Source organism: Bos javanicus, chromosome 20, assembly GCF_032452875.1.
Source record: "Bos javanicus breed banteng chromosome 20, ARS-OSU_banteng_1.0, whole genome shotgun sequence".
Taxonomy (NCBI): Eukaryota; Metazoa; Chordata; class Mammalia; order Artiodactyla; family Bovidae; genus Bos; species Bos javanicus.
The window spans coordinates 16667628-16694262 of NC_083887.1; the positions used below are offsets into that span (position 1 = coordinate 16667628).

Sequence of the window (26635 nt, forward strand, 5' to 3'; positions counted from 1 at the left end):
TAAACTTCTGTGTTTGTTTTTTTTTTAATTCTTAATTGATCTGAAAAGTAACTGTTTAAAGTAACAATGTACCGAGTGATTTTATAGCACAGAGATGACTGAAGAGTGACAGCAACGTCCTAAGGTGGGATGGGAGAGCTGGGCACGTTGCCACAAGGCACCTACACTACACAGGAACAGTGTTACTTGAAGGTGCACTTGGCTCAGTAAGGGGCTTCGCTGATGGCTCAGACAGTAAAGCATCTGCCTGCAATGCAGGAGACCTGGGTTTGATCCCTGGGTCCGGAAGATCCCCTGGAGAAGGAAATGGCAACCCACTCCAGTACTCTTGCCTGAAAAATCCCATGGACAGAGAAGCCTGGTAGACTACAGTCCAGGGGATCGCAAAGAGTCACACACGACTGCACGACTTCACTACTTTCTTTCTTTCACTTTAGCTCAGTAAAAACACAAATTGTAAACCTAGGCCATTAACATTTTATTTTTACTACTATCTTTTAATTTAAAAAATTAAAAAAAAATTTTTTTTTCTTTTAAATTTTTGCCATGAGGCATGAGGGATCTTAGTTACCCACCAAGGGATGGAACTTGTGCCTCCTGCACTGAAGTGTGGCGTCTTAACCACTGGACCACCAAGGACGTTCCATGATTAACATTGTTTAAAAAGAAATATAATTGAAATTGGAAGAGGTGCTAGGAACCTAAGGCTGCAGGCCTCACCCTTCCGGGTGCATTTCCTCAACTGTGAAATGGTAAGGTTAGAATAGATGCCCAGAATAGATCTCCTCTCTCTGATTCCCTTCCTGCTCTGAAATTCTTTAACTAAAAACATTAAAATAAAACAAACATCAAACAAAAAAATAAAACACCTCCCTTCTTCCTTTACATATATCTACAAGGAGCCCTTTGAAAGGTATAAAAATAATCAATTCCCTAATGAATTTTCGGCAGCAAGTTGGGATTTCCATACTTCCATGTTATTAGCTACCAAAGCAGGCTTATCTAGTAAGTTTAATAAAATACTGGATTTGCTCACATGGTTCAGCACATCTAACGCACTGTGAGTAAAGAATGCACCAGGCTGAAGGAAAGGTCATTTCACAGTATTGATTTCACTGCCAGAGACAGCACAAGACATGTGCACTGCAACCCAAAAACAAAACAGAGCTGCCTTCCTTGGCTAACAGAACTCATGATTAGTTTGTGATTACCTCCAGAACTGTCAATAGACTTTCCTTTGCCGGCTGGTTGGCTGTCGATACACTTCTAAGCTCAGTTAACATATTTATGAGCTACAACTTCCCTAACAATCAACAAGTTTTGATCTTCTAGATTACTGCTTAAGTTGTGTTCGACTCTTTGCAAGCCCATGGACTATATAGTCCACGGAATTCTCCAGGCCAGAATACTTGAGTGGGTAGCCTTTCCCTCCTCCAAGGGATCTTTCCAACACAGGGATTGAATCCAGGTCTCCCGCATTGTGGGCAGATTCTTTGCCAGCTGAGCCACTAGAGAAGACGAATACTGAAGTGGGTAGCTTCTTCCTTCTCCAGTGGATCTTCCCGACCCAGGAATTGAACCAGGATCTTCTGCATTGCAGGTAGATTCATTACCAGCTGAGCTACTAGGGAAGTCACTTAAGCTGCAACATTCATTAAAAAAGGAAGCGGGGGGGGGGGTGGGGTGGGGAGCACCTTTGGGGCTAGCCCAAATAGCTCTGTGTAGACACCTGCCTCCTCGGAAATGAGATACTGATCTTGCTTCAGGGCAGAGCTGTGGAGAAAAGAAAAAGCTCACTTGCAGGTCTACTCACAGTGTATCTCCAGACCTTCCTGCTTTGTGTGCTTAGCTGCTCAGTCCGACTCTTTGCCACCCTTTGGACTACAGCCTGCCAGGTTCCTTTGTCCGTGGGATTCTCCAGGCAAGAACACTGGAGAATGTGTGCCTGCTTTAACTCCTTGCAATAAAAACCCCCAACCAGCAGACTTCCAGTCATAAGGTTAATTTCCAGATTTAAAACCATATGCCGAGTGGCAGACAGATACCAGTGCTTTAAGCCTCACTAGACTCCTACCTGTTCTAATAGTTACTTGCATTCTATTTTTGCCCTACTGGGAAATTAAAGTGGCATGAAAATCAATGTTTCACTTTGAAAGGAAAAAGGGCTGGATGACCGACATTGATCCATTCGTTCCTGGATTAGACAGTTCTTCAAAGCACACTTGGCTAAACAAATTCCAACAGGCCCAGATGAGCTGGATGCAGGCATTAATTGGAACAATGAGAAAATCTTGCTTGTTAAAGATCTTTGGCTAATTGGAAACTCTCTACTTGTTTTAGTAAGAAAGGATTCTAGAGAAAATATAGTCAATGACTCTCAGTTCTGAATTTTATCCAAGTGCTTCAGACCAAAAGAAGTCCCCTAGGCCAGTTCAACTGCCCAGAAGCAAAATCAGGGAAATTCAGACCAACAGCAAAACCCTTTTCCAGAGTATTTGCCTCAGTGGCTTGAAAGCTCAGCTTCAGACAGCTGCACAGGGCTGTCATGGCACATCAGATTCTTTATACTAACCTGGATGTGTTGGGGACACAATGCACTTTTTCTTAAGAGGAAAAAGTTAACTTTGAACTGCTGTTTCAGGTGTCACGGTTCTATGGAGATACCAAAATCAGAGCTTCACATAAAAGCAATAATTATTTTTCCTCTCCCCATTTCATCAGCTGATAAAGTACTGCTTTTCATCCTAAGCCACACTAAAAGAAAATGCTCTAAAGTGTGGCATGTATCTGCCTTTTAAGTGCAGACCAAATACGATAATGAAGTATTTGTGAAGTGTTGAAAAAAGCATAGTGTTGCATATTTGCCAACTGTTTACAAAACAGTTGGCAAATCCAAAAACAAAAAAGAAAAGGCAGTGCTTACCTTTATTTCTTCATTTTTAGGTGGCATACGAATTAAGGTTACATAAGTGTTCACAAAGATCTACATAGTTCTTAAAAACACAAGGGGGCAGGGGAGAAAAAGAGAAGGAAAGAGCAAGAGATGGCACTTAGCTGATGTGTGCCGTAACAAAAAGGGAGCTTACGACACTTGGGGAGGTTGATGAAACGTACTCCAGGTTCAATATACCTTCCCCATAGCTTAGTCAGTGACTCATCCAAGTTAAGATAAAACCGCAGAAGTTGCTGTAAATGAAAAGATAGGCTAGTAGAGGTTAAGAATTTTAAGGTTAAAAAAAAAACAAAACACAAAAACCAAAAGCACCACTGGAAATTTCTAGTGCTGGAAGGTCTTTGCAACACTATGGACAGGCCTGATGAGCACCAGCTTATCCACTGCAGCAGCGGCAACAGACACAGTCGGACACCGCGAGTCCTGATGGACACCACGGCAAGGACGCGGCGAGGGAGTCTCGCTGCCACAAATGTTACCCTGAATCCAATTACCAGGAAACGATTAGAACACTGCAGACAGATGGAGGTTCTACAAAACGGCTGCCTCAGATTCTTCAAAAGAGCCAATGACATGAAAAAAAGGACTATTGTAGACTTAAAAACGAAAGCGCCGAATGCACTGTATAAATGTTGAGATCATAAATCAAGCATGATATAAAAGATACCTTTGGGGCATTTGTGAAAACTGAAATACGAACTATTTGATATTACTGGATTAATTTCCTTAGGTATACAATGGTGTATTAGAGGATGTGTAGAGAAATACCAGTCTTAGAGGTAACTGAGGGTGAAGTATCTGTAACTTACAAATGATTTAGCAAAAGCATATATCCATTTGTGTATGTGTATATGTAGGGAGAGAGTAAATGTGTCAAAATGGAACAATCTGATGAATCCAGATGAAAGGTATACTGATGTTTGCTGTACTATGCATTCCAAGCTTCTATAGGTTACCTTTTTTTTGTTTCTTAAAGTTGGAGGAAGACAATACTATTTTCTGTGACAAGCGTCTCTGGTCTTCCCTTCATCAGCTCTCTAACAACTTTTAAATTTCTACTCACTTGAGATTTATAAGATATGAAGAAACAGAACAGAAAACTATTACCCTAACAAGGTGAGCCTTATGTTTTAATTCACTGAATTAGGAATTAGTTGTGAGGCTACAGAATTCTAACATTTCCAAAATCTCACTGATGACTTATTTTATATGTCAAATAGCTCTAAGTCTGGAATCAGAGAGAAGCCCAATTCCAGTACAGAGCCATTTACTTTTTAAATAACCTTATGACACAATGCTATTTGAGAACAATTTTTTAAGGGATATCAAATAATAAAGTGCCAACATCATCCTCTTTTGTGAAAGACCTCCTTCCCCTGCACGCCCACTGCTCCTGAACAAACATTTCCATTAGAACCATGATTTCCACCTATTACATTGGCACATGTGTGTTCTCACTGGATTGTAAAACTTCATGAGGTAAGTAGCCTATTCTAAACCCAGAATTTAGCAAAGAAGTATGGTATAAAACAGGAACTCAACAAACATTAGTTGAATAAAGGAACAGGGAAAATAAAGATCTAAGGTGAAGATCTTTCAAGGGAATCTGAAACACGAATATTTTACCATCTAATGATATGGCTTCTCCAACATGACTGGTAGGAGAAAGAAGCAGCAGGAACCAGTTATAAGAAAAACTCTAAAATGTTTACTGTTGGCCACATGGACCTTTGTCAGAGGGCCAGGAGAAGTCTCTGTAGTAAAAAATAAATAGAAAAGGAGTATGTTTATGAAATAGAAATGATCATTACCTTATATGAGGAAGAGCAGTTCAACCCAAGGCCTGGCTGAGTTGTCTGTCCAAAACTTAATACATTTGATATGAAGCTGCATTAATGGAGAGAATTCTGTAAATCAATAATTACATTTTATCTCTTAATTGAGCAGTTAAAAATACAAGAATTTTTCTTTTTTTCTGAGCCTATTTTAAACATTGAGTTTAAAAAAATGAACCAAAACAAACTCTTTCCCAGAGATATTTTTTTCTTTTTTTGCAAGGTGGCTATTTCAGTAACATTTGCCGTAACACTGTAATGAAATCTGTCAGGAACTGGAAAGATGAGTATTTTACTGTAAGTGAAAAATGGGAGTATGTATGTGCATTTCTGAAAACATTAATGGGAACAGTGTCTCAAATGAAAATAATTAAATCAACAAAAGAAATTATCATTCTTAGGCCAGTTCTGGGGACTGAGTAGTAATGATAAAGAAATGTCATAGGAGGGAGGAGGCAAGATGGCAGAATAGAAGGACACGGGCTCACCCTATCTTACAGAAACACCAAAAGTACAACTGCTGAACAACCACATTAAAAAAAAAAAAAAAAGTTGGAATCGACCAAAAAAAAAACCCCTACATCCAAAGACAAAGAAATTTAGAAAGATGGTAACAATAACCCTGTATGTGAGACAGCAAAAGAGACACAGATGTATAGAACAGTCTTTTGGACTCTGTGGGAGAGGGAGAGGGTGGGATGATTTGGGAGAATGGCATTGAAGCATGTATAATATCATATAAGAAACGAATTACCAGTCCAGGTTTGATGCAGGATACAGGATGCTTGGGGCTGGTGCACTGGGACGACCCAGAGGGATGGTACGGGGAGGGAGAAGGGAGAGGGTTTCAGGATGGGGAACACATGTATACCTGTGGCGGATTCATGTTGATATATGGCAAAACCAATACAATGTTGTAAAGTAATTAACCTCCAATTAAAATAAATAAATTTATATTTAAAAAAATAAAATAAAATCAAGCTGTAGGTGAACTTCTAAAAATACACCAGGCTTGAGATTTTTTGGAAGCTCTTTCTGAAAAAAAAAAGAAAAAAAGAAAGTTCTGAGCTCCACATGAGGCTTCCAAGCCTAGGATTCTGGAAACGGGAGGAGGATACCCCAGAGAGTCTGACTTTGAAGGCCAGTAGGGTTTAATCGCAGGAAATCCACAGGACTGGGGTTGTGTATGTACTCGGAAATTCAAAGAGTGAAATAATGCCTTCTGCAGCAATATGGATGAACCTGGAGACTATCATACTAGTGAAGTAAGTCAGACAGAAAGACAAATGATGATATTGCTTACATGCCAAATCTTTAAAAAATGATACAAATGAACTTACTTACAAAACAGAAACAGACTCAGACTTACGGTTACCAGGGAGGAAGGGTGGGCTGGCAGGGAGGGCAGACTCAGAGTTTAGGACTAACACATACACACTGTTATATATTGGAAACAGACAACCAAAAAGGACCTCAATACTCTGTAATAACCTAAATGGGAAAAGAATTTGAAAAAGGTTGCACATGTATAGCTGAATCACTTTGCTGTACACTGGAAACTAACAAAACACTGTTACTCAACTTCACGCCTATATAAAATAAAGTTAAAAAAAGAAAAGAAACATCAGATTAAAGAAGTTCTGGTTCTTAAATGAAAAGAAAAACTGAAAGGGTTACTAGGATTTGCTACCTGAAGGACTGCCGCCTACTAAGACAGAGTCAACACCAGACTATGAAAGAAAACCTATCTTCAAAATTCACTGGGCCATTCTTACCAACTCATTTTTTGTGAGGCAGGAAAAATAATCAGGCAAATCAAAGGTGAGGTATCTTTGGAAAATTTAATTTGGACCATATTTTTCTTTCTTTAGCTGAAAACATCAAATATTTCCATACATTTTGGGCTCCACGACTTACAAAGGGGCAGTGGGTTTCCTGCAGTTACATACTGTACCCAACTTTCTATAGAAAGATCAGACATTTTCCAACCTTGCTTTTGAATATTTTCTTTAAAATGCTTTAAAGGTTCTTTATAGTCAATGGCAAGTAGAACAAAGTAAGGCTTTTTTTTCTCCTTTTCCCCGTTTTTGGTACTACATGTAGGAGGAATAAGGAAGGAAGACTCATCACATCAGTTTTGGTACCCTGGGGGACTGCTGCTAGCCCCCCACGGGCACCCCTGCACCGAGGAACCCAAGATGCGTAAGTGCTGAACAGCCTGTCACAGCCACGTCACGGCAGAGGGGGGTCTGTGGGCTGTTAGTTCCTCTCGGTGTTCACAGGGCTCCTGGCCTCCAGGAGTAACAAAGGAACCAGGACCAAACCACGACCAGATGTCTCCCACCTGGCACTGCAGTGCCACAGATTCACTTCTGTGGGCCTTACAACGTGCATTTAAAGACTAAATGTAATTAGTGAAAATAACACAAGGGAAAAAAAGTCTTTACTAATTCCCATATCAAATTACTAGAATGAAAATAAAAGCATCTGTCTGATAAAACATATCTCTATGTCAGTTGAAAGCAACTCCCTGGCAAGATCATCTCAGTAATGTATATCTGTCACTATTTGTATATTTCTGCCTGGTACACACATTTCTTTAATTGTATCACCAGAACAGCATTGTTACTTTTCAAACTTGTAGTCTCATTAGCTTAAAAAAGGGATAAGGCAGCCAAATTTAACTAATTTTGCTTGCTGTAAAACATCTCAGACATTAAACCTTCTTCTCAAGTGTTAAGAGCACATGATTAAAAGGTAACAAACAGTTTCTTCTCTTAACAGGAAACTAAGCAGCTATTGTTGTCAAATCTATCTCTAGTAAACACAGGGCCCCTTATAAATATAAAATTAAATTCTTTTGAGGAATAGGTTTGTGATTTTAGTTATGTAGGAATTACATTTATTCACTGAATTTTTGTAGTAAAAAAAAGGCGTGGTCTTTGCGTCTCTTTGCTTCTTACACAAGGGATCTCTCCATCATCCCAGCAGGCTTGCACACAAGGTGGCACGCTGGCCTCCTCAGCCACGGCTCACGCCCTCAGAAGCCCTGCAGAAACTCCTGCAGCTGGGTGACGATCTCGGTGTCCACCGTCTCCATGAGGGACTGGAAGCCTTGCTCTCCCAGCAGCTCCTGCTGGGCCTTGAGCTTCTCGTAGATGAACTGCTGCAGGGACACGGTGTGCACGGGGTCCTTCAGGGCCAGCTGTGGGACAGAGAGGAGCCACACTGCGTCACAGAGGCAAAACAAGGCCCTTTTCCCTGAGTGACTCAATTCTTTGTAATTCCTTTCACAGCAGCTGAAGTGCCTCTGCCACCCTTCTTCCAATGGACTCGAACACAGCCTCCCCGTGGAAAGGGCTGCCAAAGAAACTTTCATTCAGTGAGTTTAGACTCGGTGAATGTAATTCCTCAGTCCCCTGGGCCTCTGAGCACGGTTGTCTGATTAGCCCAAATTTCTCAACAGCTCACCCATGTAAAGAATCAAAACCTGGTGGAAAGTACCCTAAAAGAAACAGAATGTGCCAAAGAGCATTTAAACAGTTTTAACATGATTGTCCAGGCTGCCTCATAGGAAGAGCAGGGACTTTACTGTGGCAGCTTAGTGAGGCCCTCAGGCCTGACAAAGGAGACACTGCCTTGTCTTGGATTGATATGTTACTTATATATGTGTATATTCTTCTGGTTAAAAAGAGAAAGAAAAATAATTAGTAAAAATAGATTTTAACAACCCAAATGTGTTCCTCCTCTCCTGTTGAAGTATTTGAAAAACAAAAGAAATACAATTAAATTAAAAAGAACCCATCCATCCACTTCCTGAAGATAACAATCACGAGAGAAAACATTCTGGCCTCTCTGGCCTGTGGCATGCACCTACGTACATATAAATACACAATTAATATTGCTGTTTGCACTTAAAATTATCACACAAAAAACTGTACTCTAATACATTTAAGGATTCTAAATATATTTGTCTTTTTTTTGTTATAGGCGTGTTGAAGTAATCAGTCTAATTTAAATGCAATTTTTTTTTTTTGCAATTTTAACTATAATTTTGCTGAATGATCTTTCATGAATAATGTTCCATGTTACTATGTATACAGCCTTTCCTCTACATTTCAGATTATTTCTTGAGGATATCTACCACAATTTTAGAAGAATTACTAAAGTACATACATAATTTTATGACTCTTGATACATACTATCAAGTTGTTTTTCCTATGGTTTGTACCAACTTAAAAGGTCTATGAGTTTTCAGCTTGTGACACTGTTAACACTGGTATCGTCAGTATTTACATTACTTAAAATTCAAGAACTGAAAATAACACATCTTTGCTTTAAGCTGTATATTGCTCTCATTATCAATAATGCTGAACATGTACAAGGCTTTAAGTAAAGTTTCTGTGTGAGAAATTCTCCTTCTTTACTGGGGCTCAATTCTATGCAGATGAAGTAGCTGAGTCAGATCTTCTGTCTGAGCAATGTAAGTAAGTAGATTTTAAAATAATGACCACACATAGAAAATGTAACTGAGAGGCAGAGACATAGGAGCCACAAATGTGAAACTGAATTCCTTATGTGACTATTCCAGAATTACAGAGTAAATTCATGGCAGGGGTAATTTTAATACTCATTCTTCAGGAAAATGGGTAGGAGAAAGAACAGCAAGAACTGACAAGCCTGAAGATATCATTCTACAAAATGTACAGAAATTGAACATTTAAAAATACATGCTCTCCTAAGCAACATGCAATGATGTTCAATATTACTTAATGACTAGGAAATAGACCTCTTACTAAAGAGGCTGTGAACTTTGTTGAAATATGACATGAGTTATCTCTAGCTAAAGCCATCTGCTACAATATGAGTGAAAAGAAACTGGGCTTCAAGCTGATGTTCAACAAGTCACTCCAATTACTGAAGCAAAGCTTAACAGTCTGGTTTAAAAGCAGTTTCAATTTGCTATATGACACTGAAAGCAGTTAGCTTATCACATCTCCACTTTAATTTCCAACAGACTAATAAAGAAAGAAACGAAAATTCAGCAGTGGCCACAGGACTGGAAAAGGTCAGTTTTCATTCCAGTACCAAAGAATGCAATGCCAAAGAATGTTCAAACTACTGCACAACTGCACTTATTTCATATGTTAACAAAGTAATGTTCAAAATTCTTCAAGCTAGACTTCAACAGTATGTGTACCGAGAACTTCCAGGTGTTCAAGTTGGATTCAGAAAAGGCATAGGAACCAGAGATTGAATTGCCAACATCTGTTGGATGATAGGAAAAGCAAGAGAATTCCAGAAAAACATGTACTTCTGCTTCATTGGCTACACTAAAGCCTTTGACCATGTGGATGACAACAAACTGTGGAAAATTCTTAAAGAGATGGGAATACCAGACCACCTTACCTGCCTCCTGAGAAACTTGTACACAGGTCAAGAAGCAACAGTTAGAACCGGACATGGAACAATGGACTGGTTCAAAATTGGGGAAGGGGAATGTCAAGGCTGTATATTGTCACCCTGCTTATTTAACTTCTATACAGAGTACATCATGAGGAATGCCAGACTAAATGAAGCAGAAGCTGATATTGCTGGGAGAAATATCAATAACCTCAGATACACAGATGATACCACCCTTATAGCAGAAAGTGAAGAGGAACTAAAGAGCCTCTTGATGAAGGTGAAAAAAGAGAGTGAAAAAGCTGCCTTAAAACTCAACATTCAAAAAACTAAGATAATGGCATCTTCGTTTGATGATGGGATCACCAGTCCTATCACTTCATGGCAAATAGATGGGGAAACAACAGAAACAGTGACAAACTTTATATTCTTGGGCTTCAAAACCACTGCAGATGGTGACTGCAGCCATGAAATTAAATGATGCTTGTTCCTTGGAAAAGCTATGACAAACATGGACAGCATATTAAAAAGCAGAAACATTATTTTGCCAACAAATGTCTGTATAGTGAAAGCTATGGCTTTTCCCAGTAGTCATGTATGGATCTGAGATTTGGACCTTAAAGAAGTCTGAGCATCAACGGATTGATGGTTTTGAACTGTGGTGTTGGAGAAGACTCTTGACAGTCCCTTCAAATATAAGATCAAACCAGTCAATCCTAAAGGAAATCACTCCTGAATATTCACTGAAAGGACTGATGTTGAACCTGAAGCTCCAATACTTTGGCCACCTGATGCGAAGAGCCAGCTCATTAGAAAAGACACTGATGCTGGGAAAGATTGAACGCAGAAGGAGAAGGGGACAGAGGATAAGATGGTTGGATGGCATCACCGATTCAACAGACATGAGTCTGAGTGTGCTCTGGGAGATGGTGAAGGACAGGGAAGCCTGACGTGCTGCAGTCCACAGGGTCGCAAAGAGTCAGACACAACTGATGCCTGAACAGTAACAAAACCCCACCAGAACACTACATCAGTGTATTTTTCAAAAGTGTATTGATCAGTCATGAGAAGATTAAAAACATTTATCTGCTTTGTAAGGACAGTTGTGGAGGGAAGAAGGAATTAAAAACACACACAGAATCACTAATTGCACACCTTGCACGCGCCACGTGGGCTCAGCAGTCATGTCCCACTCTGCAGCCCCGTGCACTGTAGCCCACCAGGCTCTTCTGTCCATGGGGTTTTCCGGGCAAGAATACCAGAGTGGGTTGCCATTTTCTCCTCTAGAGGATATTCCTGATCCAGGGATTGAACCCGAGTCTCCTGCACTGCAGGCGGATTCTTTACCACTGAGCCACCTGGGAAGCCCTAACTGTATACCTCAAAGGATCTTTAACAAAAACAACAACAACACTATATTTCATTATACAAAAATACACATTAGCAAATAAATGTCTATTTTGGCTTGTGGTAGACATTCACTAATCATGGCTGTTAATACCTTATTTTGAAGAAATAAAACAGATTGACCAAATGATTCCACAGAGAAGAATTATCACTGTACATGCACAAAAAAAATCCAGATATTATTTTTTTGAATGTAATAATGCCTATGTGTGTGTGTGCTAAGTCACTTCAGTAGTGTCCCACTCTTTGTGACCCTATGAACTGTAGCCCACCAGGCTCCTCTGTCCATGGTATTCTCCAGGCAAGAATACTGGAGAAGGTTGCCACGTCCTTCTCCATGGGATCTTCCCGACCTAAGGATTGAACCTGCCTTTCCTGCATCCCAGGCAGATTCTTTATCATTAGAGTCACCTGGAAAGCCCCAAAATGCCTGTAGTTACTAAAATAAGAGACCCTGAAATCACTAACAACAATTTTAAAACTATTACTTTTATACAAATAATGTCCACTTAACATAATTAATTATCTGATTTAATGTGAAAATACACAGAATGCCTACCATGTTTACCAAGTGGTATGTTCTCTAGAAAATAGTTTTCTAATGTAGTAAGTAAACTGGAACTAGGAAGATTCTGGACATCATACATAAACAAACAAAAGGGGGTTCCAAAGGGTAGAGAGAAGGCAGACCAGGGAGCCCAGCACCCAAGGAACAACACAGTGCTGAGTGCTCTTTCTTCTTGCCTAATAAATTCCAGATTTGGGGCTGAAGAAGCCAGCACCTGCCAACACCAATGAGCGTAGAAATCTCCAACAAAATATCTACAAGATCTCTAGCCAAAGGACCAGGAAAGGGACCACACAGCAAGACAAAAACACTTAGACAATACCTGCTCTACTTCAGACAAGCACTGCTGAGTAAACTGTGGCCCACTCACACTGTGCTATTACGAGGACTCGACCCTCTCCCATGTCCCCCTTGGGGACCTTGAACTCTCTCCTTTCTCACCTCAGGAGGCATCAGTGGAGGCTCTGTGGGGAACATGACCTTCTTCCCCTACCTGGCAGTAACAAACTGGCACATCTACTTCTCCTGCCAGAACAGGATCAGAAAAAACCAGTTAAAACAGAAGGTTTAAATAAGACTCAGAGTCTCATAATACTAAAAATGGCCAATTTTCAATAGAACTCACTCATAACATCTACCAAAAGGAGGGGTCGTGGCCAAGAGGGAAGTGGCTCTAATTGTAAAAGGGTTCCAAATCTTGATTCATTAATTTCAACATTCTGGCTGTGAAGTTGTAGTTTTACAAGATGTTATCACTAGAGGATATGAACAGTACAGTTTATAAACTAGAGAGATCATTAATCTGGCAACCTCAATGACCAAGAATACACTGGGAGGCAAGGAGTTAACTTCTAAAGATGAATGATCAGAATACTTTGGCACCTATACGCCCAAATTTAAACAAATCATTCATAGAAGAATCTTACAAAATCAAATTATTTATTCTTCTTTCCCAAACATATTCCAACAGGTGTGATTACCTTTGCTGAGATGCACAAATGTGAGGAGATAAAAACCTGCTACAAGGAAAACAAAGGCATCAACATTGAGGTTCAACTGACAACATGGAAATATTGGGAACAATGAGAAGAAACAGAAGACTATTAAAAATCTGAACCAGATAAGATGCAATATGCGGTCTTCTGGATTGAATCCTACAACTAAGAGCGTGAGCAGAAATCCAGTGAAATTTAAATAAAGTCTGGAGTTTAGTTAATAGTAATGTACCAAAGTGGGTTTCTCAGCTTTGATAAATGTACAATGGTAATATAAGATGTTGACTTTGGGAAAACTAGGTGAAGGGTGCATGAGAATACTCTGTACTATCTTTGTTACTTTTCTGTAAACCTAAAACTATTCCAAACTAAAAAGATTATCTTTATGCCAGTACCATACCATTTTAATTACTGTGGCCTTGTAATATATTTTGAAATCAGGGCATGTGATGCTTCCAGCTTTGTTCTTTTTCAAGACTGTCTTGGCTGGCCAGTCAAGATCTTTTACGGTTCTATATGAATTTTAGAATGGTGTTTTTCATTTCTATAAAAACTGCCATTGACATTTTGATAGGAATTGCACTGAATCTGTAAATTGCTTTGGGTAGTACAGATCTCTTAACAATATTAAGCCTTCCAATCCCTAAACATGGATATCTATTTGTGTTTTTAAATTCTTTTGTGAATATTTTATAGTTTTTGGCATACAAGTCTTTTGTTTCTTTAGTTAAGTTTATGCCTAAACTTTTTGAGGCTACTGTAAATTTTTAATTTCTTGATTTTTTTTCTTAATTTCTAAATTTTTTCTAAATTTCTTAGTTTTCTTAATTTCCTTTTTAGATAATTATTAGCATATAGAAAACACACTGAATTTCTGCACATTGATTTTGTATCCTACAACTTTACTAAATTCATTAATTAGGTCTAGTATTTTTTTTAACAGTGTCTTCAGGGGTTTCTCTATATAAGATCATGTCATCTGTAAATATGAACAGTTTTACTTCTATCATTTCAATTTGTATGTCTTTAATTTCTTTTTCTTGCTTAATTGCTCCAGTTAGGATTTCCAGTACTATGATGAATAGACAAAGCAATGGAAATGAACAGAGAGATCAGAAACAAATCCACACATACATACCTACCTACTCATCTTCAATAAGGGTGCCAAGAATGCATAGTGGGGAAAGGATAGTCTCTTCAACAAAGTGTGTTGGGAAACTGTATATCCATATCTAAAACCTTTACCTTATACCACACACAAAAGTCAACTCAAATTAAAGACTTAAACATAAGACCTCAAACTGGAAAATGCTTATAATATAGGGGGAAATCTGTATGCCCCTGGCGTTGGCAATGATTTCACAGATATGACAGCAGGAAACACAGGCAACAAAATCAAACACATGGGAAACTATGTCCAACAAAACTTCAATTAAAAGTTATTTAAAAATACAGATTTAAAGAGACACGTGTACCCCAATGTTCATCGCAGCACTGTTTATAATAGCCAGGACATGGAAGCAACCTAGATGTCCATCAGCAGATGAATGGATAAGAAAGCTGTGGTACATATACACAATGGAGTATTACTCAGCCATTAAAAAGAATACATTTGAATCAGTTCTAATGAGGTGGATGAAACTGGAGTCTATTATACAGAGTGAAGCAAGCCAGAAAGAAAAACACCAATACAGTATACTAACGCATATATATGGAATTTAGAAAGATGGTAACAATAACCCAGTGTACGAGACAGCAAAAGAGACACTGATGTATAGAACAGTCTTTCGGACTCTGTGGGAGAGGGAGAGGGTGGGATGATTTGAGAGAATGGCATTGAAACATGTATAATATCATATATGAAACGAGTCGCCAGTCCAGGTTCGATGCACAATACTGGATGCTTGGGGCTGGTGCACTGGGACAACCCAGAGGGATGGTACAGGGAGGGAGGAGGGAGGAGGGTTCAGGATGGGGAGCACATGTATACCTGTGGCGGATTCATGTTGATATATGGAAAAACCAATAAAAGATTGTAAAGTTAAATAAAAAATTAAAAAAAATAATTTTCCGTAAATATATATATATATATATATATGTACAAAATGAAAAAAAAAAGAGTCTTCTCCAACACCATAGTTCAAAAGCATCAATTCTTTGGCACTCAGCTTTCTTCACAGTCCAACTCTCACATCCATACATGACCACAGGAAAAACCATAGCCTTGACTAGATGGACCTTTGTTGGCAAAGTAATGTCTCTGCTTTTGAATATGCTATCTAGGTTGGTCATAACTTCTTCCACGGAGTAAGCGTCTTTTAATTTCATGGCTGCAGTCACCATCTGCAGTGATTTTGGAGCCCCGAAAAATATAGTCTGACACTGTTTCCCCATCTATTTCCCATGAAGTGATGGGACCAGATGCCATGATCTTCGTTTTCTGAATGTTGAGCTTTAGGCGAACTTTTTCACATTTTTCAGTTATTAGCAGAAGATAACTAGCCAGAATTTCCTGACTCCAAGGTAATGCCTAAAAAATGAAGTGTTAATAACCTGACTCACTTCAAAAGTACATTCACTGGACTTTAATAAGCAAGCAGTTCAATTCCCTGGTACTGAAATTATTACTGTAAGACAGAATGGTTCTGGTTGAACTGTATAAATGTCCTTCTGTTGGTTAAAAAAAAAAAAAAAGGTCCTTCTGTTGGTAATGATAGCTTTCTGATATAAAAATAACTGACCCGTAAGGTGCTTAGTCTCTGAAGTTGGTACAAGATTTTTAGCTCCTGCGGTGCTACTTACCAAGATGTATGTATATTTCATGAGATTTTTATTCCTTAAAACTAAAAAACATTCCATTGCATTAATCTTCAGTTTCACCCAGCATGAATTCGGTAAAGCTGAATCTTTTATTTTTCTTAGGTTACATGGCATATTGGGTCATTGTTCACTTTTCTCCATACACTTTATGATAATGTTTCAGAAATTATTCACAGTTACATTTTTCATATAATATTTTGCTAAAGAGAAACAGTTTCTTACCTTAGAGAAAAATACAGAAGATCTTTTTAAAGAATAATATACTTTCTATAAAATCTCACAGATTATGTATAAACACACTGGCTATGCAATAGGACAAAAATCTTAAAAGAAAAATTTGCCTACAACAAGGTATTTAACCATGTGGCCTTTAAAAATTCTTTAGTTTGATCCTTTGTTTAAAATTATCTTCTCTTTTGACCTTTGATTGTTTCACTAAAAGGTAACTCAATTTCTAAAATTTATCTTAAAAAAATAAATAAATACAATTTATCTTAATAATTTAAAATTTCTAAAATCTCTTAGGATATAAATTCTCCTGATTTTGTGGCTTAACAAAGAGTCTGAGGCCTGCAGATAAGGCCTGCAGACACCAACCAGAACTCACTTCATTAATGATGCTTGGCAATGCAAATTTAGTCACTAATTACACCCATTGTGAAGCCCAAATTCCAAGGGAGTCACCTGAGAGTTTTACTTTATTCTATTTTAAAATTTATTTTTACTTTAATTACTGTTATGGTTGCTCCTTGAGGAATTTAGTTTACAATTTTTATCTGATGAGCTTGTAAGTAAAGGAACTATCTTATACTGCTATGTCTAGAAAGAATGGGATGGAGACTTGTTTTATTCTATTATAGCTTTCCTTATAAGGTACATCAAATCTTTTGGAAAGCAAGTTTGAGAGAAATGTACAATTTAAACGATGACCCGAGTATTTATTTCAAGCCCAGCTCTGAGGAACAGAACATCTGCTTATTTCTTTATATCTCTCTTGGTATGGAATGTTCTCCCTCAGAGCAATTAAATAGAAATCAAAATATTCTATTTATATTACTAAACTCCAACCATATGCAAGGAATGTGCTAGGCACAGGCTAGGCCCTTCACTCACAATAAAGAATCCTAGGAAGCAAGAGAATCTTCAGCAATATAACCAAAAATCCTGAAAGAATGGTGGTTCAATGTGCTTAGCAGCACTGGGAACAGTCTGAGAAACTTTTTAAATGCTGATGTCTAACTCTTACTTCTAGAAATTCTGATTTAACTGGTTTCAGGCACCAGGATTTTTTTAAAAGCTCTCCAGGTGATTCTGATGTACATCTAAAAGTGAGAAACCCTCTTATAGAAAAATTTTGAGGATTAAGATCTTAGAAAGTGAAAGTGTTAGTCACTCAGTCACATCTGACTCTTTGCAACCCCATGGACCATGTTCTCTATCCATGTAATTCTCCAGTCAAGGATAGTGGATGGAGTGGGTTGCCATTCCCTTTTCCAGGGGCTATTCCTGACCCAGGGATTGAACCCAGGTCTCCCAGATTGAGGCTTAGCGGTAAAGAATCTGATTGCAATGCAGGAGCTGCAGGAGACCTGGGTTCAATCCCTGGATTGGGAAGATCCCCTGCAGGAGGGCATGGAAACCCACTCCAGTATTCTTGTCTGGAAAATCCCATGGACAAAGGAGCCTGGAGGGCTACGGTCCACAGGGTCGCGAAGAGTCGGACATGACTGAAGTGACTTAGCAAGCAAGCAAGTTCCCATATTGCAGGCAGATTCTTAACCATCTAAGCCACCTAAGATCGCAGGTGAACCTAAAAAAAAAACTTTGTATTTTTACATTCATTCAAATAAAAAGAATAGAGGTAACAGACTGAATAAAAATATGAAACAATTCCCATTTACTACCATCTATTTCTAGAAACTCCTCAGGGTTTCCTTTATTCTTTAGTTTCAGTGAAGCATTTTTAAGTTCCTTTTGCTTACTGTATGCATAAGGAGCCAGTCAGTGTCCTTAATCTATTTCAAAAAGTAGGATTATCATCCATCAAATTGTAAACCATCAATAATTTATCAAAATGACAGAATATGAAGGCAATGAAAACTTTCCAACTTGACCATTGGCTGGTATAGCAAAATTGTTAGAGAATTTGCGTATTTTATGACTTGTTTCTGGGAAGGGAAATACTGTTCTATGGCTGTTTAATCTAAATTTGCTGGAGTACTTGAGATGATATCATGCACGATTTAAATTACATTCTGTCTTTATTTTAGTTGGCAGACTTGGCACAAAACAAAGGAATACACAGCATGCCTCCAGGACTGAGTTATCTGTGGAAGTCAAATGGAAAACTCAAGAAACAACAGCATTGTGATTAACAAAGATGGGACACTACAACAAGGTTTTAGAAAACAGCACAATTCAAGCATTTCAAAATATCAGTCGCACTATTACCTTTTAATATTGGAGTTTATTTAAATCTAGCCTACCAACATTTATTTCGTTTCCATAAAAACAGACTAACCAGAAGCAGAATATCTACAATACCCAATGGATTTAAGACCATAAGCGAGCTTGTACCAATCTCTGAGAATTACTCTTGTTTTATATTCAAGGAATAAATTCATAGTGAAATGGAACAAGTAAAGTTTCAGAAGCAATTCATCAACATCAAAGGCCGGATTGTTCCTGAACAAAGGTCACCCAAATCGCCAGTAAATAGTTCATGTTAACTGCTGACTTACGTGTTTAAAGAAATTTGCTACACTAGCATCTAATTCAGTGAAAGGTTACTGAGAATCCATTTTGTACCATTCTACACACATGTGTGTGTGTGTGCTATGTCACTTTAGTCATGTCTGACTTTGCAACCCTATGGACCGCACCCCATAGCCAGGCTCCCCTGTCTGTAGTCAAGCTCTTCTGCCCATGGGATTCTCCAGACAAGAGTGGGTTGCTGTGCCCTCCAGGGCATCTTCCTGACCCAGGGATTGAACCCCTGTCTCCTACGTCTCCTGCACTGGCAGGCAGATTCTTCACCACTAGCACCACCTGGGAAGCCCCCAACATATATAACCTGTATGTAAAATGTGTGGTGGGGGCAGGGTAACATGAAAATTCGTGGTGTAGTAAAATTTTTTATATTAAATGGTAAAAAGCTGCTGCATCATTTGTTCTTTGGAATGAGAAAGCTACTGTATGTATGTGTGATAAAAGAGAAGATAGAGAAGGTGGGGAGAGGTAAAGAAGGCGCCAGGAGAGACAACAAAGAGAAGATATATCTCTCAGTTACCCAGGTCAGAAGAAAGCTAGCTGGTGATGTGGCACATCAAATAGCATCAGTATTCAGTGGGTGGAAGCAGTTAATCTGTAGTTAAATGAGTGGAGTAGGAAAACGCTATCAAGCTCTCTTGGCAAGTATAACACTGGAAGCCTCTTCCCCATTGTATGGCTAAATACAATCTCAAACCTTTTCTTGCCAAAAGTTTTCTGCTCTACTTTTTCTTTTATTCAGAAAAAATTTTTTAAGTCACCAGATGATAGAATTTCTTTTTAAATACATATACATCTGGTCTACAATGAAAAAATGAGAAAAGGATATTTCATTAGAAGCACTGGCTTTATAACCAAACTTAGTGAGAACATATAGGTATTCTGTAAAATAACCAAGAAGTGACTTAAAAAAAAAAAAAAATGAGGTTTAAAACAAATCAAAAAAACGACAAAGTCAAAAAATCCCCTTTTATTTAGAGAAATTCTGACAGAGTGCATTACCTTTTCTTTTCTTTTTTTTTTTAAGTAGAACACAATTTTGTTTATAAAAGACAAAATCATCTATAACATCTACTTACATTTTTTCAATTAAAAGAAAATCTATATGGATTTTTGGTGCAGCGGGCCACATAAGTAGCAGTCTGTCAGGGAAGATAAAAGGACTAATGGATATGCTTCATGGTTAAGAATTCTGGAGTTTGTGGAAACGTACAAAGGTAAAAAATGTACAAAAGAAGAGAGACTATAGTTTAACAGTCACATTACATAATGCCATTTTCTTAAAGAAAAAAATGAACATCTATGAAATTCAAATGTAAAGTATGCTAAGGAATTATGAGTCAAAGATCTACACAGATAATTTTAGTTCGAAGGAAAGAGAAAAAGTTATTAATAATAAAGCCTTCTTCCCCCAAAATGTGGATATAACAATGAAAATGTGGAGACCGTACTTGTGGAATTTAGGGTTTATACCCCAATTTACAAAAGTCAATTGGTATCTGAAGTTTCACAGCCTCCAATCATTTATACAGTTACAGTATACGAGTTAGCAAATTCATGGTAGAATATGGTTGTACAACAATCTTCTACAATACAAATCTGACCAGGTCACTCTTTTGATGACAACTTTTTAATGCCTCTCTGTTGCTACCAAATAAAATCCAAATCCCCAGATTGCCACAACCACTGTAACAACCACAACTTACTGTCTCTGCTCGTACAGGCAAGAAGGCCAGAAGAGTCTCCCTGGGCTAATCCAGGTGTGTCAGCAGGCCCGCTTTCCTTTCTGAAGGTATTAGGTAAGAATCTGTTTGCTTGGCTTTTATTCTAGCAGCCTTCTCACTCCATCTCTAAAGCAACAGCAGATGGAGTCTTTTTGACACTCATCATTCTGACCCTCTCCGCCTGCCTCCCTCTTCGCTTCTATGGACTCTTGTTGATTACACTTGACCCACCTGAATAATCTCCTTTGTGATCAGCCAATTAGCAACCTGAATTCCACTTTGCTGTGCAACAAAACATGGTCATGGAGGACACAACATATTCATAGCTCCAGGGACTAGGGCACAGATGTCCCTGGAGATGAACGGGATTATTCTGCCTACCACACTTAGCGTAGAGTATACCAGGCCCCCTACAACCCAGCTTCTTTTCTGATACACAGTAGGCACCTAAAAAATGTCTGGGTGACATTCCTCCCACGGCCCACTGTTCAGTGAAGTAAGACAAAGGACTGCTTCTCCTGGGTACCGCAGCATGTTTAGCAGCATCCCTGGCTCCTACCCACTGAACACCCACAGCACTTCTCTGGACTTGTGACAACAGAAATGTCTTTCAGACAAAGTTGTAAGTCCTGGGGTTGGGGGGGGGGGGGGTGCAGTTACACTCAGTTGGGAACAACTATTAAACAAGGATCCATTGTTTGTATCTAAAATAATGTAAACCTACCTAATTCACACAATGACATAAAGCCATTTTGACTAGGGTTAAGAAAGTCATCTGTTTCTTCATTTCTTCCAGCTCAGTAAGAAAGCGGTGGGAAAGAAGTTAACTCGTTTAAGTTAAAAAAAAAAGTTAAAAATAACACTTGGCTACTTTCTGTAATAAAAGCTTTCTTCTTTTATATCTGTTTGAAAGTAATTTATTTCAAAGGGACAGTTCCAAAAAAAATCAGACGACCTATTAATATGATCTTCACATACATTATCACGTTAGATATAAAAAAAGCATAAAATTGTGAAAGCTGTTTTAAATCATTTCACTTTGCTGTGGTTTATGTAAAAATGAATTCAAGTAGCTAGGATACAATGAAATCCTACAAAATAATTAATTTGTTAATTCTTTAGTTAACAAATCCTCTTTCATCAGAAAGGATATTTTATTTGTATCCCTTTATACGGAATTAAATCATTTTAATTGTTTTAAATTAATACAAATGGATATGTTCTTTCTCATATTTTCTTCATTTGATTTTGAATCACAATAGCACACCTTAGCTATTGATAAAACTATGTCTTTATTCATATCACACAGGGTGAGACAACAAAGAAGCAATTACTTTCAATGCATTGCTCAGAAGAATTAGCTGGAATATAATGTGAATGTATGTATGCATTAGAAAGATTTAAGAAATAGTCTAAAAGGAAAATAAATCTGCAATTCTTAGCATCAAAACAGCAGAAGTCTTATGCTTCTGACTTTCAGTCTTGTTTTTGCTGTTTTCCAGTAACTACCTTTTTCTCACTGAAGACTGAGATAATTAACAATTCTTTAGTAACTGTTCAGTTTATCTTAAAAATTATGATGAATTTTCAAGTAAAATATCCTCAGAAATCATTAATGAGTATTAAAATACACTGTTAGGTTATAGTAATTAAAATAGGCAGAGATGTAGACTATAATGTGGATTCTCAAATTCATGCAAGTCTGGCCATGTAGTACCTAATAAAGGTAGCATTTCAAAATAGTAAAGAAGAGGTAGGCTACGGATTAATCTTGTGACAGAAGCCATATATGTATGTGTGTGTGTGTATAAACACATATATAAAGTTGATGCTCAATTCACTCTTATCAAAATATTTCCAGTTAAAGGTTTAAATGGAGTAAGCCCATTAAAAAGATGAGAAATTATTTCTTGAGAGTGGGGGCAGCCATTCCAATCCTGCCATAAAACGAGACACAACAAAAGAAGAGTTCAAAAAAAAGGTTAAAATTAACAAATCGCTAACAATTAAAGAGGTGAAAACAACATGTGGTGATGATGTCTCAAACAGCGGTGCAGATCTGGATCGACAGGTACTCAGAAGACAACGCTTCATCTTTCAGAAAGCGAGTCAAAGGGAGTGAAGAGGAAAAATAAAGCCTCACTAACAGCTGTAAGGGGGAATCTGAGAATGGAAGCAGAGACCACTATTTGCAAAACTGTACCAGGACTTACAAACAGAAAAACTGTCCTAAATCATGGCATGCAAGACAAGCACTCTAAGCTCAAACTCTTTTAACACAGCTCATTGAGATCCACGTGCTCCAAGTCAAGCAAGCTGACGACTGGTCGAACTGTAACTGCATGAACTTGTGTTACAGGTAAGACCAATGACCGTCCCAGCAAAACGACTGGCTTACAAATTCTGACCAGTCTTTGACAAAACCATTCTATGACTAAACTTTAGCTCTCTAAGCCCTATAAAACTCTTCCTTGATTCGCTCACTGTGACACAGCCCATGTTCCCCAATGTGTTGCATTCTACCTCACTTTAACAACCTAATAAGCCTAACTCTGGCTCCTAGTTTTAGACAGACAGACAGACAGATTAATAAATGGAAACAAAGGTGAGAATTAAGGGCTGATTTCTTTAATCTATAAAGAGTTTGTTCAGTTTTCTGACGGTGGCTTAATGAACTACTCGAAACCATGTGTCATAAAACAAGTGTTCTTCTAATGTTAATGGAGTCAGTGCATCTGGAATTCCTAAAAATGGACTGAGGATGGATTATCTCTGGTCCATGGTCTCTGGGGCTTCATTTGAGAAGACCTGAAGGCCAGAAGTGATTCAAGTCATCTTGGGAATTGGAACCATCTGAAGAGCCTCTCACTTATGTGTCTAGCAATTAATGATGGTTGTTATCTGTGACTTCAGTTGAGGAAAATAAGACCTATGTTCTCCTTGTGGATGCTGGGGTTCCCTTGCAGCATGGCAGCTGGGGTCCAAGAGTAAGTGTTCCTGGAGAATAAAGTAGAATCTATACCTAATGATCTAGACTGAGCAGCATCAGCAATCCTGACCAGTTTCAACAAAAGGAAATACAGATGTATCCTTTTAAGGAGGAAGAATGTCAAAGTCACACTTTAAGAATAACATGTAGAATGGGAGATATTATTATGACCATTCCTGGGAAACAATCTGTCATTCTTATTTAAAACCAAAGGGGAAAAAAACCAAATATAATTTCTAATAAAAAAATATAAACAAGTCATTCATTCATCAGCCTCACTCATAATTAGACAAAGTACATTAAACAACAAATTACTGCTTTCTAATTATCATATTGCCCAGGGTACAGGATAATTCATATACCACCACTGGGCATACAAATTTAAATTGTTAGTTGTTTTCCTTGAAGTGATGCACTTGCTTTCAAGAAAATGCATGCCAAATACTCAAGTCTGAATAATCATTTTTATCTTTCAAATACTCTTCCACATCCACATTCAAGTGGTATTCGTGAACAAGGTTTATTTCAGCTCAAAACTCAATCAAAACGTAGTTTTCCTCAAGACCAACCACTGTCAGAGGACATTACGACAGAAAATATTGAAAGATGTACACTCAACAGTGGAGATTTAGGAAACTTAATAATTTGTACTGTGTCATCAAAAACACTCTAAAATGAAACTGGCTTTAAAAAACAAAAACTAAGAGTATGGCAGTGGAGAATACAATGACTATTAGTATAGTTGTGGAGAAGGCGATGGCACCCCACTCCAGTACTCTTGCATGGAAAATGCCATGGACGGAGGAGCCTGGTAGGCTGCAGTCCATGAGGTCATGAAGAGTCGGACACGACTGAACAACTTCACTTTCACTTTTCACTTGCATGCCTTGAAGAAGGAAATGGCAACCCACTCCAGTATTCTTGCCTGGAGAATCCCAGGGACGGGGAGCCTGGTGCGCTGCCATCTATGGGGTCGCACAGATTCGGACACGACTGAAGCGACTTAGCAGCAGCAGTATAGTTGTATAGTTAGCTGCCACTGACCTTATCAACGCTGAAGTGACAGCAGTTATACCCACCACGGGTACCCCATGTGGTTTCAGCACCACCAGTACAAATGTTTGCACAATGAAAAGGGAAAGAATAGCTTAGTATTATTATAAATGTTGCCTTGGAAAAGGGTATTCCACATCAGACAAAGATTTCATGACTTTTAAATTAGTATAGGTTACTTTCATAATTTAAAAAAAAAAAAGTCTTCAAAATAGGAACTTCCTGATGTAGAACAATTCTTTGAAAAGGTTTCCTAAATTTCCCTTTCTTCAAAACATAGGCTCCTTATAAAAACACAACTAGCATTACTGATAATTTATTGAGAAAAAGAAAGAAGCAGTAGAGGAATAAGTAGGAAAAACCATCAAGAAGACAGTCTAAAGTTCACTGGAATGTTACCTAAGTGCTCCTAAACAGGCCATATTCTTCATCTAGAATTTGAAGACTTTATTTGCATGGGGGTGTGGAGGTGTGCATGCTCAGATATGTCCGACTCTGTGTAACCCCAAGGACTATAGTCTGCCAGGCTCCTGTGTTCATGGGATTATCCAGGCAAGAATATCAGAGTGGGTTGCTATTTCCTCCTCCAGGGGATCTTCCCAACCTAGGGATCAAACCCATGTCTCTTGTATCCAAATTGCCAAAGTTTCCCAGTGAAGAGTGGCAAATTACTGAACTCTTTCTACGGTTTTTAGTAACAATTCAATTTGTTGTTGTTCAGTCACTCAGTCATGTCAGTCTCTTTGCAAGTAAATAAAGAATAATGAGGCTGCCTCATTAAAATTAAAAAACTCAATACAAATGGGTTTTTCTTAATATTTAAGAACAATACTGATGTCAGCAGGCAATTAATCTGAAATCTTGACTAAAAACAAAAACTTAGAAGCATCATTTCATTTACTTCCAAGGGCATTTTCAACAGAATTGTCTTTTCCAGTGTCTTTTGATTACTATTATGTAGCCTACTGTGAAAGATCTTAACCTCTGGATCTCAGACTACTTTTTGATTAACATTTTAGCTCCATCAAGGGAAAAACTGCTATCTCAGGAGGATGTCTGGTTATCAATTTGTGATTTTATTACATCTCAGTTGGATTATTTCAAGTCATTATTTCCTATCCTCTTGGATTTTCTAATGTCACATGCAACTCTACAGTCTGTGAGAGTTGAATTAACCACTGCAATAGCGTATTTCAAGATTGGGATAAATTTAACATTGACTTTGAGCTCTCACTGGTTAAAAAAAGTTTTGTTCAATCCAACTTTGAAATACTTAGTATTTTTATATAGCTGGCCTTAGGTAAAGTTATGTGTCCTAGGACAGTTTTGGTTACGTCTTAGCATCACCTAAAAATCAAGATAAGGACATATAAACAGCAGTATACCAGTCAAACGTAAAAAACAAATGCAAAAGAAAAATAGTTCATTTTGAAGATGCTACTTTATTGCCATTGTGTGGAGGTATAGAGAGACAGTTGTATAATTACTGAAATCAGATTGATTATATTCTTTGCAGCCAAAGATGGAAAAGCTCTATACAGTCAGCAAAAACAAGACCAGGAGCTGACTGTGGCTCTAATAATGAACTCCTTATTGCAAAATTTAGACCTAAATTGAAGAAAGTAGGGAAAAACACTATTTTAGGCCACTATTTAGGCCATACAGGTATGACCTAAATCAAATCCCTTATGGTTATACACTGGAAGTGACAAATAGATTCAAGGGATTAGATCCGATAGACATGATGCCTGAAGATATATGGACGGAGGTTTGTAACACTGTACAGGAGGCAGTGATCAAAACCATTCCTGAGAAAAAGAAATGCAAAAAGGCAAAATGGTTGTCTGAGGAGGCCTTACAAATAGCTGAGAAAAGAAGAGAAGGGAAAGGCAAAGGAGAAAAGGAAAGATATATCCATCTGAATGCAGAGTTCCAAAGAATAGCAAGGAGAGATAAGAAAGCTTTCCTACGTAAACAATGCAAAGAAATACAGGAAAACAATAAAATGGGAAAGACTAGAGATCTCTTCAAGAAAATCAGAGATACCCAGGGAACATTTCATGCCAAGATGGGCTCAATAAAGGACAGAAATGGTATGGACCTAACAGAAGTAGAAGAT

The 26635-nt window shown here is 38.1% G+C and overlaps 1 protein-coding gene across 2 annotated transcripts in view; it reads right to left on the reverse strand.

The window, feature by feature from the left end:
• Positions 1–6615: 6615 nt before the first annotated feature.
• The window catches only part of IPO11 (importin 11), a 202837-nt gene continuing 182817 nt past the window's right edge, over positions 6616–26635 (reverse strand). Inside the window, exon 30 of one of the 2 annotated variants that reach the window (XM_061393442.1) lies at positions 6616–7993. In XM_061393442.1, the coding sequence (XP_061249426.1) occupies positions 7829–7993 (165 nt within the window). In that variant the 3' untranslated portion in view covers positions 6616–7828. Of the gene's footprint in view, positions 7994–22918; positions 23472–26635 lie in introns of those variants that run through there. The other variant, XM_061393443.1, reaches the window with a different exon arrangement.